The 12,126-nt window shown below is 56.4% G+C and overlaps 1 protein-coding gene across 7 annotated transcripts in view; it reads right to left on the reverse strand.

Annotated features, from left to right (window-relative positions):
- Positions 1–1,322: 1,322 nt before the first annotated feature.
- Positions 1,323–12,126, reverse strand: part of EXOC2 (exocyst complex component 2) — a 120,094-nt gene continuing 109,290 nt past the window's right edge. For 4 of the 7 annotated variants that reach the window (XM_064476115.1, XM_064476116.1, XM_031435300.2 and 1 more), the window contains 6 exons: positions 9,759–9,814; positions 7,807–7,929; positions 5,483–5,544; positions 3,666–3,725; positions 2,452–2,575; positions 1,323–1,945 (listed from right to left, as the gene is read on the reverse strand). In XM_064476115.1, coding sequence (XP_064332185.1) covers positions 2,482–2,575; positions 3,666–3,725; positions 5,483–5,544; positions 7,807–7,929; positions 9,759–9,814 — 395 coding nt within the window. In that variant the 3' untranslated portion in view covers positions 1,323–1,945; positions 2,452–2,481. Of the gene's footprint in view, positions 1,946–2,011; positions 2,176–2,451; positions 2,576–3,665; positions 3,726–5,482; positions 5,580–7,806; positions 7,930–9,758; positions 9,815–12,126 lie in introns of those variants that run through there. The other 3 variants (XM_031435301.2, XR_004131364.2, XM_031435302.2) reach the window with 3 other exon arrangements.

A 12,126-nucleotide genomic window follows, 5' to 3' on the forward strand; every position in this document is an offset into this window, starting at 1 on the left:
ACCACGATGGTCTCAGCAGCGGCCAGCGCTCCTCGAGCCTGGAGGCCAGGGGTCCAGTGCAGAGAGGCCGCGGGCCAGGGCCCGGCCGGCCTGGTGGAGGGGTGCTGCCAGCTCACTGCCCGCACCACGAACAGGACGCCCGCAGGCCCAGCTCTGCTCGTAGAGCGCTTGTTGTTATGAATTTATAACCTGGGCAGGCACAGACAGACTGTCCAGCGACACACAAGGGGAAGTGGATTAAAAGTGTGGATGAACAGAAAATGAGGGGACAGCGCAAACGCACAATGACTCTAGTAGGAAGAGCGCGCACGCCGCGCGCGAAGCCAAGCTGATGCGAAGGCCGCTGCTCGGCCTGCGCACAGCAAGCACACGACCCGGCTTACAAGTCCACACGGAAGCCTTTACGACCGCACGGCTACGGAGACGCTGACGACCATCATTTTAAGTGTGTATTAAGTAAACTGCACTTTGCTCTACTTGCTTTAGAAACCCCACGTAGATTTAACAGCTGGTCGAAATTCGTGGGAGCTGCTGAGAACGCGCGTCACGACACTCACAGCCGTCAGCTGATCCTTGGGGTGCGTGATGGGAACGGGCGCGCACCGGCGTCTTGCACCACATCAGAACCGAGCGCCACCCGTGCCATCCCCCTTCCGCAGGAAACCGTGCAGGGCGGAGACAGGACAGTGCCTCGGCGCTGCCTGCACGGCGTCCTTTCTAGATGCGCCCTCCCGAGGCGCTGACGCAGTCTCAGGATGCCCAGGCTGCTCCGGAGCGCAGAGGGCCAGGCCGACAGTGGGCCCGACAGTGTGAAGGCAGCTCCGGGACCCTCAGCTCTTCTCAGCTCTTGTTTTCACCTTCTAGAAAATCTGCCCCAAGTCCTGGTTTCCTCACGGCTTTTTTGTGACGTCGTCACACTCAGGCCCTCCGCCTGCACACTTGGTGCTTCTCCTGCAGCTCAGGCGGCTCCTGAAATCCCCTCTTCCAAGAAGCCCTCCTTGAACCCTCTCCTCCGGGTCTGCGGCTTGAGGCGCCCACTCCCCACTCCGAGCCATGCAAGTTCTGACCTCCTCCCCGTTTACTGATATTTCGTTGTCCTCCAGTACCCCGTGCTGCCTGGTGGGGGGATGCAGGAGGCCCGTTCGCTGGATGCAGAGATGCCACCAAGCTCCCCGAGACCTGACTCCCTCACCTGGCACCCAGGGTCTGACATCTGCAGACACAGCCCTGGGAGGGGCAGCACATGACAGGGCCTGGCGGAAGGAGGGTCAGCCGGGACGCCTGGTAAATGCTTTCTGAAAAATGATCAGACAGACGAAAAGTGAACCGGGATGGAAGCATTTATTCTGAGTGTGAGAACCACATGCACAGAAGGCTAGTTCGCTAATGAAAATGTCGAGCATGGTGGATACAGGGGTTAACACACTTACGAAAGACAACACTCTGTGTGTTTCTTAGTAAGCTTTATCCAGATGTTTGCAGAAGATTAAACTTTCCCTTCCAGTTGCTAGGACTCCCCCCCAGACACCAAATGAACGAGCACAACGGTGACTGAGGCACCGGACGGACAAGCACACGGCCACCCTGGCCCCAGGGCTCCATCCTGACACAGACGTGAGCGTCAGTGTGGGAAGGGGCTCTGGGACACCCTGCAGAAACACAGACCCTGACTCAGCCGTCTGAAGCAAACGGCGTGACGAGGTCAGGTAGCAGAGCTGCCTCTGAGACCGGTCACGGCAGCCTGGCCCGCTCTGGTAAAGCGAGTTGCAGCAGCTCCTCCACCGCGGCCAGAGCAGACCCCGCTGGGGTGGGAAGTGCTGGGGGGAAGGGGCTGCCAGGGGCCGGAGGGAGGGCGCGGGCAGGGTGGGCTCTGCAGGGACACCTCCGACGAGAAGCCCACGTCACGTTCGGGGTGAGTCACAGAAGCAGCCTGACGTCACGAGCGCTGCCGACATAAAAACCAGGCAGCAAAATCAACTCCGACGCTGGGACACAAGTAATCCCCCCAGATACAACGCCTTTCATGCAGGCCACACATTTTTCTAAAAGTCTGCTTGATTTAGGAGAGTAAGAGCCAACTGTGTGAAATAAAGTTTTAAGGGCAGCTGCACAGCTCAGGACAGCAGAAGCTCCCATGACGTTCAAACGTCACTCTCCAAATCTCTCCTCAATCTCCTGGGGCACAGTGAGAACCCGGAAAATGCTTCAGGGCGGTCCCGGGCGTCCCGGAAGCACCTCCCGCAGCCACTCCCACCAGCACTCAGCAAAGGAAAAATCTCTCTTTTAGAAAGGTATTTTAAAGTCACACAGACCTAACGTAGTAACAAATGCCAAGGCAAATACTGCTCGGGCGTTTTGGTTGAAATAAAACATACACTGACGTCTAGGCTACCAATTCCAGGGAAAGAAAGAGGGAGAGACCGCACCCCCAGCCAAGCTTTCCAGAACTACCTCTGGGCCCAGGGAGCCTCCGGCAGGGCACTAGGTCCTCGCGCTGGGCGGCGGGGCGGCCTGGAAGCAGGCCAGCTGCAGGTGCATGCCGCTCCGGACCCGGCCCAGCAGCTCCTCCAGCAGCCTGCAGAGGGGCAAGACCCGCTCAGAACCAGACCCGGCCGCCTGGGGGGCCTCTCCCGCAGAAGGGCCATTTACAGGTGGATTCTGGGCTCAATGACAGCAACAGGTCAGAGGGAGCACACGCTTTCACACACAACCCTCCCGCCCCTTCCCCAGATGAGCTAGATCCCTCCCCAGAACGGGCAGCTGCCCAGGTGTTCGCACCTGCACCTTCAGTCCACAGACCCTGAAACCCACCCTCCATGCTGCTGCTGAGCACACAGCCCACGCCATGCTCCAAGGCCCCAATCCCGCCAGCGTGGCCCTGGGCCACCTTCACCACCACCCCCGCCCCACAGCTTCCGGCCTGTTCTCCGGTCCCCTTACTCTGCATTCCTGCCCTTAAATATTGGGCGGGGCTGAGCTGAAGGGTCTGTTCTCACTCCGGTAACAGCTCAACTGGTTTCCTTAGCTGGGCCGACATTTCTGTATGGTTTTCAGACCAGAGGTACAGGTCTGGGGTCAAGAGACGACCTCCTGGTTCCACACTGCCCCCCCTCCACCCCCAGCCCAGCACAGCCCCGTCCTGCCTCCATCACGTGAACGCCGCCTCAAGGGAAGGTGGCTGGGACTCTGCGACATGTGCCTGGCCTCGTTCTGCCTCAGCTCAGAGCTTCCTGCTGCGCAAGCAGCAGAGCTTCAGGTGGGGCTGAGACCACCAGCAGGACGCCGGTGAGACGCGTTGCACGGACACCCTCAGCCCTCTCCCCGGGCGGGGCGGGGTGCACACTGCTGGCCCCGTGCCCCGCACTCCCTGTCCTCTCTGACATTTCCCTTAAGCGCCTTCTTCTTGAAATTTAGGATAATGACAGTTTACTGAATGAGTCAAAATAAACTTCCTTACCAAATTTTCTGTGCCAGTCGCTTAAAGCAAGCAAAGAACTAACTTCTAGACTGTCACAAACCCAGAAGGTCTGGCCACATTTAGTCACAATGCAGACTTGATGGTGCCCAGCACCGCTGCTCCCAGACGGAGCCGCGGCTGTAACAGCACATTTAGGAAACAGACCTTGTGTGGCCGTCTGAGCTCTTGAGGACAGCCCGGAACTTACTTTGCATCTGCTCCACTCGAAAGCTGAGGCAGGGCTTCCAGAGCCTGCTTGAAACTGGACCTGCAACACAGAGACACAGCACCTTGAGCCTGAGAGCCCAGCCCGCGGGGCGGGAGCGTCAGTGGGAAGCCTGTCCGAGTGCAGAGAAGCACACGGACCGTGGCAGCAGAAGCAGGAGGGAGAGTGAAAGCGAAAGCACGGGTCTGCAGGAGCAGGCCAGAAACTCAACCAGGAGGTAGCACTCAACTTGAAAAGCGAGCGAGAAACTGATTTTTACACCAGGTACTGCTCATGGCGGATGAGTTTAGCGTGGATGTGTTAAATTTTAAAGGGGCCTTTACTTCACAGAAACCGGCACTGTGTAGAAAAGCACCTGGCAAGCAGGGAGGGAACTAAGAGGAGACAGGGCTGATCCTGCGCAAACTGAACCCAGCGGGGCTTCTCCAGTGCAGACACGTTGCGGGGCCTGAGCTACGTACAGCCAGCACCGCAGAGTAACCGGACACGCCTCTGCTTAGCTGTCTCCATGTCTAAAGTCTGCGGGATCACGGAGAGATGCAGGTATATACGTACTTTAAAAGTCCAACATCATTTCATTTCATGAGAAATAGAAAAAGAAGTGAATTTAAAAAACCGCCAATTTGGTATATTCAACTTTGTAAAGTACAAAGTACCAAAAAAGTTACGGAACCAAGTGAAAAGCATTTTAGGGACATTATTTGGTAATAACTTGAACCGCTCAGCTCCCCTCCCGGGGGGGATGGACTCTCCCCGCTCCTGACGTGGAGACGTGTCTCTGCCTCCACCTGACATCGTTCTGTTTCTCAGAAACCTCTCCTCAGTCAGCAAGAAAGAAGAGCAGGCCATTATCTTTATTTTACACCCAACAGTGGTGAGGTCTCGACACACTGTCTCCTTTAATTCGCCCGAAGTTTGTCTACAAAGTGTTATTATCCTCCTTCCACAGATGAGGAAGTCGGGCTACGAGAGGTCCGGTCGGTGGGAATGAACCGCAGAGCGAGGTGCCCACGGACCGCGGGTGGGGCCTCCAGCCTCCGTTACTCGGGACTCAGGGCAGAACAGCGTGGTTGGGAAGGCAGAGGGGGCTCCTGGCCAGCCCTCACGTGGTGGGAAAAGGGGCAGAAGTCTCTTCGTTGTGGTGCCGACAGTCAGGATCAGCACCAGTCAGTACCAGAAGCTGGAAGCGAATGAGCAAGAACATCGCACAAAGTGTCACAGGCGCTCTGCTTGTGCACGACTTGGCACGTTAGCAACACGGCCCTATTTCCCAGGTAATGCTGCTAACGGAGTAAACAATTTTCTATGGGCAAGTAGTTAGCTGTTTCAGTTCACCTACTGATGTTTCAATGATAGGAAATCCTGACTTTCATTCAAAACAGCTAAAAATTATCATCAAATTTCCACTACAAGACTTTGCACAGAAACCACAAGGTTTCCTCCTATGCTGACACTTACAGTGCCTGAACTGCCCTCAGAGTCTGCTATGAAGACTGACTCAATTCTTATTTTCTCCTTTTTAACACGAGTATGTGACCCTCTGCTACATCATTCATGCGACTACGATTTACTTGGTGAATGAGAAACAATTACATGAAACCCTTTTTTCCTTCACACTGAGCTGCAGAGCAGCAGCTCAGGAGTTGCGGCTTACTGCAGGCCTACGCTTTTTAACTAAATCCTTGGTCAAATATAAGCCCTGCTGCATCACAAGGTCATGGTGTTCACCCTGCTCAGCCATCTTTACCAACAGCTTCACCTCCAAAGAGTGTTTAGAACAAGAACAGTCAGCATCTCACCGGCTTTCAGGTGTCAGGTGAGCAGCCACAGTGTCCCTCAGAGCGCAGATTTCAAGCCTCGCCTGGAGGTGAGAGAAGGGCAGGTGACCACAGGGAGCTGTGTAGATCATCAAACAGAAGGGAAGGCACGGGAACTGTCACTTGCGAGGACGGGGCTGGCAGGTTGGGGCTGGCAGGGACGGAGCTGGCGGGGACGGGGCTGGCGGGGACCGGGATGGCGGGGACGGGGCTGGCGGGGACCGGGATGGCGGGGACGGGGCTGGCGGGGAGGGGGCTGGCAGGGAGGGGGCCGGCAGGCTGGGGCTGGCAGGGCACCGCAGCCACACAGACACCCCCCTGCCGTGGCGACTGCTGGTTATGAGAACATCCCCTAAACAGCCCAGAGCACTCAGCCAGGACAACTTTCCTTTTACTGGAAACGGCCCTCCAGACACACGGGACCATGTGAAGGCAGGGGCCAGGGGTCCCGTGCTGAAGGCCCAGGCTGAGCACGGCTGCCCAGCACCCCGCCGCAAAGGCACCTGCAAGCCCCCCGGCGGCTCGCAGAGGAAGCGGAGTCTAAGGTCATGACTCAGGGAAGGGGTTCCTCACACCCAAGCCCTTCCAGGCACCCCGACGTCAACCCCAGGTCCCGGGCTCTGTGGACGCACTGTGATGCCTATTAGACCACAGCTGGCTTTCCCCTTTTTATCTTTTCTTTTTAAAAACAAAACTTGGTAAGTTAACTCCAAAGAGACAAAACAACATGGAAAAGGAACAGCACAGTCAGAGAAACTCATGCCCGCTGATGCCAACACCTACAACAGAGCTGCCGTCGTCAGAACCGCGGGCCCCGGCCCACGGGAGACACAGGGGCTGGCAGAGCAGGGCTGACTGTGCAGAAACCAAGCCCACGGCTATCACCGTCCGATGTTCAACAAGGGCCCGGCCGCTCGGTGGGGCGCACGTCCCTTTGACACAGGGTGCTGGGCACCGGAAAGTGACTGCAGTCGGTCCCTCCCTGAAAACAAAAACCAGCTCCAAATGGATCACAGACCCAGACGCAGGTGAGAAAACTACAACACACTCAGAAGGGAGCAGGAGGACACGTCTGTGACGTTAGGCTCGGCCTGCCTCCTTGGAAATGACAACAGAGGGACAAACAGCAAAAGAAAAAGCAGGTAACCTGAACTTCCTGTGCTGCAAAGGACGCCATCACAAAAGCAAGATGACCCCACAGGGCGAGCCACCGCTGCACGCGCCCTGGGCCGGCCGCCCGTGCTGCAAGGACGCGGAGCAACGGGTCTGCAGAACCTGCTGCAGGAAAGCCGAGCGGCTGCCGTGAAGCGGTCCGGAGGTTCATCCAAAGGCTGAACACGGAGCAGCCACGGAACCGCACCAGCCTGTCCCAGGTACACACCCGAGAAACGAGCACCCGGAACAAGAGTTCACAGAAGCAGTCTTCACTTCAGCCAAAAAGTGCAAACCCAAATGTCCATCAAAGGCTGCACGGTACGTCTACCCGGCAGAACGTCACACAGAAAGGAGTGACAGCTGCTACAACGCAGCTGGACGCCGCAAACACGCGCAGTGAAAGATGCCACCACAAAAGCCCCTGTATGTGATTCCACTTTTATGGCATGTTTAGAACAGGCAAAGCACAGACAGGTGCCCGGCTGTGGCTGGGGGGCTGGGAGGGAAGTGGATAGTGACCGCCAGCGGGTCCAGGGTTTCTCCATGGGGCGATGCTGAGGTGATGGACTGCAGGACTCTGAGCGGGGCAGGAGGACGGTCTCTGAGCTGTGCAGTCTTTCCACCTCAGGGACACACCCCACCCCAGCACACACCGTGGCTCCCACCAGTCTGTCACACACAAACCAAGAATCATCTGGTTTACATAAGTTACATTTGTTGTTGTAATTACACAATTTAAACAAATGCAACGTAAACCAACAGAGTATGAGCAGAAAGAGACAGGTACTGGTTGTTCCTCTGCGAACAACACCGAATGCTTTGGAAAGACCACTTACAAGTGAGGGGCTAAAAATGTCCTGTTAAACTGAGCGTAGCAAAGACAACTGCAGAACAAACAGAAAGTCACAGAGCTCTGGAAGGAATCCGCAATCAGATAGCTGATGAGCATCACAAAGTTCTCGCTCTGCTCTAACGGGACCGAAGCCCTGGGGCGGGGACACCACGGGGACGCTCATGCAGGAGACGCGGCTCATCTGCACCCAGCAGACCCACCCGAAAACACAAAGCCCGAATGCATCCCACGACTGGGGAAGGAAGCCCGAATCGGTGTTTCACACAACGAGCTCAAGCCGGAGCTGAGGCGGGGGCACCTGTAGGGCTCCGTTCCGGCTGAAGGACGAGGCACACTGCACGAGCCGGCTCAGCTCCTCGGAGACGGCCTCCACCACCCTGCACAGCACCCGGGGCACCAGCTCCTTGGAGACCGCGAACACCTGGCGGGGGTTCAAAGAGGAAGGGACAACACGTTACTGGAACTTCCCTCGACGGAGTTTGTTAAAAACAAAGGAATCACAAGGCAACATAACTCAGCTCTTCTAAGCCGTGTTCCTGCAGGATCAGACTCAGGTGTGGAAGGAAACAGGCTCACACTCCAGCTGCGGTCAATGACCCGTGACAAAACTCCCCTCTCAAACTGCACTGGCAAACTGAGAGGTGCCACCGATGGCGACAAACCAGAACTGCTTTAAAATTTCCTCTTCTCTTGACCTTTTCACAAGAAGAAACATGATTTCTAGAGAGGAAATTACAGACACAGAAGCACCCTGGGTTGGAGTCTCCTTAGATGAAAACAAACACTTTGCCCTGGGTGTGGCACTCTGGGTTGGACAACAGAGCTCCCAGCTCTACTGTCTGCTGAACTAAATACGTATTTCTTTTCATCTGACATAAAAGCACCATTTCTAAGCTTTGAATTTTGATGTTTTCAAACTAAGAGTGACTGTATTTGGACATCAGGTGGAACATTCTGCTACCCTGATCTACAAGCTAAACTCAACCGTGTTTTCTCTTCAGCTTTTTCTTCTTGATTGAGTCACCTGCACTGAACCTTCAGGTCGACCCGCACGTCACCTGAGTGCTCGAGAAAACTTCAGACAAGTTCAGATCATACGGGAGGAGTGAGCAGTAAACGTTAAGAATGAGATTCTACTTTCAGTCGCTGGGATAAATGAAAAGAGGGCTTGAAAAACCCAGTACTTACAAACAATGTCCCAGGCACTGACAGCGGGCTCCGTTAACCAAAGCTGCCTCTTCAGGAGTCTCGCGCCATGGACACGCCCACAGGCCCGCATCCCTCTGACTACACCCGTCCGCTCTACACAAGCGTTTTCAGTGGCTGAGGACTGAACGCTATACCCTAACTTTACTGGATGCTAACCTAACAAGAATGCATTTTTAGATGTCTCTGACAAAACCGCAGTTGAAACTATATCACGTTATAAAAAGATGTATGTTGATAAACTTCTGCCTGAGTTAAATCTACAAAAACTACTTTATGCAGGAATTTAGATGCTTTCCACACTAAGAAATGGAAACTGTAACACACGTGTCCAGTTCAGAGCCAGACTCCGGCAGGAGGCAGCGCCCACCTCCAGTGCTCACCCTCTCGCTCGGCCTCCAGGACACTGGACACCTGGGACGATGCGGGTGATGCGGAGGGAGGCGTGACCCTGATGCCCTTCTGAGGTCCCTGCACCCGTGCTCACTGCAGCAGACCCTCTGCCGAGACCCCTTGCTGGGCCCGCTTTAGCCGGCGCCCTTCCATCCACAGCCGCGGCCAACCCGAGGCCAGGACTGCGGGTGACAAGGGCGGTCAGAGTGGACAAACGTGGCAGCTGCGGTCTCTTCTCTCCTCAAAGGCCACTCACGGAGCCCGGGTGCCGTGCTCCACACGAGGGCAGGCTGGGGGGGCCAAGGTCCGGGGAGCCCTGCTACCCCTGGCCCGTGTCTCTGAGAGGCCACGTGGCTGTGAGACTGACACTGACGCTGTGCCTCAGGAGGGCAGAGAGCTTTCCAAGTTTGGGGAAATGCATCCTTTCAACCTCTCTTCTCTTTATCTTTCAAATATTACCGAATCTGGCTTAATTAAGAGAAAAAATACTCAATTTCAGAGGAGAACTCTCACAGTAAGAACACACACCTTCGGGCATGGAAGGGGTTGTTCATACCTGAGATACACTCTGGAGGGAAGGACCAGAGGAGCCACCAGATCTGCCCCCTTCCTCCCAGTGCCCGAGGCCCAGGGGACGCTCTCGCGACCTACCTCTGCGTGCACGGCGATGATGCTGACCACGGCCTCCTTCAGGTAGTTCCTGACACCTGGAAGCAGACGGGGAGGCGGTGAGCAGACTGCACTGGAGCCCCCGGGAGCAACAAAGCCACAGCACACGGCTGCCTCCCCCCGAGACCCCAGGGGCCAAGGGCCAGTCTCGTGCATGTGGCAGAAGAGGGCAACCTGCTTAGGAGTTCCCGTCACTGCTTTCCCACTTCTGCTGCTGCTTCTGTCCTTCGTACCTGCTCAGGGGTCTGCTTCAACACTGAAATTTAAAACTGTCTTCCGTTTCTTCACATCCCTGAACGCACACGCACACATACACACACGCCCTCCCCCCGCCCCCCGCCGGACAAAAACCAGGGGAAGGGTATCTTCCAAAGTGTATAAAACACATGCTAAATGCCTACGAGAGCATCTCACTTCCAAACGGGGAAGTCAAATTATTACGTAGAAATGACTACTTTGATCTTAAAAGTTATTTCTGGGAGGAACTTTTGAACATCTCTCCTGATTCTGTAAAGCAAGTTCGAGCGGACGAGTCCTCGATCCCAGAACGGACTGCACAGTTGAGAACTCCTCGTCACCACAGGAGGGGACTCCGCTCCGCAGTCATGGCTGAACGGCAGCGGCGCTGGGGAGGACCTGCCGTCCACGTGACCGGCTCATCAGCACGGCGGAGACGGATGCCAAGGGCCACACGTGAGCAAGGCAGACGTGACCCCACCGAGGCCGCGCACCCAGCGGCAGTCTCCGGGGGTCCGTGGGCCTTGGGGCCACCTCCCGAGCAACGACGTAAACGGACAAGCAAGAGGCACAACCACCAGGAAGACACACCAACTCGTCCCTGAAACACGGTGCGCGAGTCTGGACAGAGCACTGGCTGTGCCTGTTGCCCACAGCGGGTGCCGCTCTCCGGAGGGCCACCAGCGACCTACGGACAGGCGAGCGTGTGTGTATGGCCCAGAGGGAGGGCCGCGCATGTGTGCACACCCACCCACACCCCCACACGACTCACTGGAAGCCGCAAGAGCAGTGCAGCGCTCTGGCCACACTCTGCACCGGTTCTGGAAAGCACGGTGGATGGCGCACACTGTGGTGGAAGCGCCCTGGCTCCCAGGTGGCATCTGAGCCTCGGCCTGAGCCAGCGAGAACAGCAGGTGTGCCTGGCTGGCAGAAGCTGGTGCTGGGTTCCGACCGCCGGTCGCCCCAGGCGAGCTCCCGTGGCTCCGACCGAAGGTGCCTCCTCCCCGAACACTGACAGCACTTCTTAAACAGCAGCAGCTCTCAGAGGACGGCAGGCCAGTGGCCAAGGGGGCAGCTTGCTGGCTGCAGCCTCCCCATGTCCCGGGGCTGCACTCAGTCCCCTCACATCCTCATGGCGCCGCTGACGCCTGGCTCACACCCACCTCCCTGCTCCGCTGCCAACTCCGCAAGCACAGGGACCCCTGTCTACTTGTCTCCACAGTGTTTATGAAAAACAAAGTCAAGAAGGCAAAGGCCACGTATGCTCTGCTCACTACTAAGCCCCTAGGACTTTACCCTCTTCGCTCAAAAGTGGGTTCACAAGTGAACAAACACAGGAGGGAAGCGCGGCACACGCAGCACTGTCGGATCCGTGACCGACACCTGAGCCGTCCGCTAAAAACGCAAATGCCTGGGTGTTTGTGCGAAAGAGGTGCTCTCTGCTGAAGCACATCTCTCCCTCTCACAGGACTTAGGGAAATAAGGCAGTCCTTTTGAAATAATTGTCAGGATCCATTTGAAAAACACAATTTAAATAAAGAAAGTAGGAGAGAATATTGCTGAAGCTAAATACATTTGTTCTCCAATGTGCTGTATTTTTCCAGCCACATCCTTAAGCAAACAGCTTGCTCCAAGTAATAAACCACACTGCGCCCAGTACTGAGGGCGCCACGGCTCCCAGAGGCGTGGACACTCGGGGAGGCAGATGGGCGAGGCACGCGGGCTGATGCTACCTGCTTCTGATGCAGCACTGTGTGTTGTTTTCAAGAAGGCTCCTCGCAGATAAGCCCCCACAACTTTCCATGTTGTTCAGACGCGGGAGCGAGCAGCTTCTAAGCACGGGCGATGCTGTCTCTGCTCTCCGAGTGTGAGATCACAATGTGTCATGATATCTGACCCAGGAAGCGTCCCCACCCACACAGCGTCGGTCCGGACTGTCACCGAGCAGCTCGCCGCTGGCCCGGCGGGAAGTCCCCAGGAGAAGTCAGGCCCATCTCTGCCGAGCAGGAGGCTCTGAGCCCCTCGCAGGGTGGGCTTCTCCTGCGGGCGCCAGGCCTCAGGGCACCTCTGTGAACGACGAGAGCCGCGTTTCTCACACACGAAAGTGGGGAAG

Source organism: Camelus dromedarius, chromosome 19 (assembly GCF_036321535.1).
Source record: "Camelus dromedarius isolate mCamDro1 chromosome 19, mCamDro1.pat, whole genome shotgun sequence".
NCBI classification, from domain to species: Eukaryota; Metazoa; Chordata; class Mammalia; order Artiodactyla; family Camelidae; genus Camelus; species Camelus dromedarius.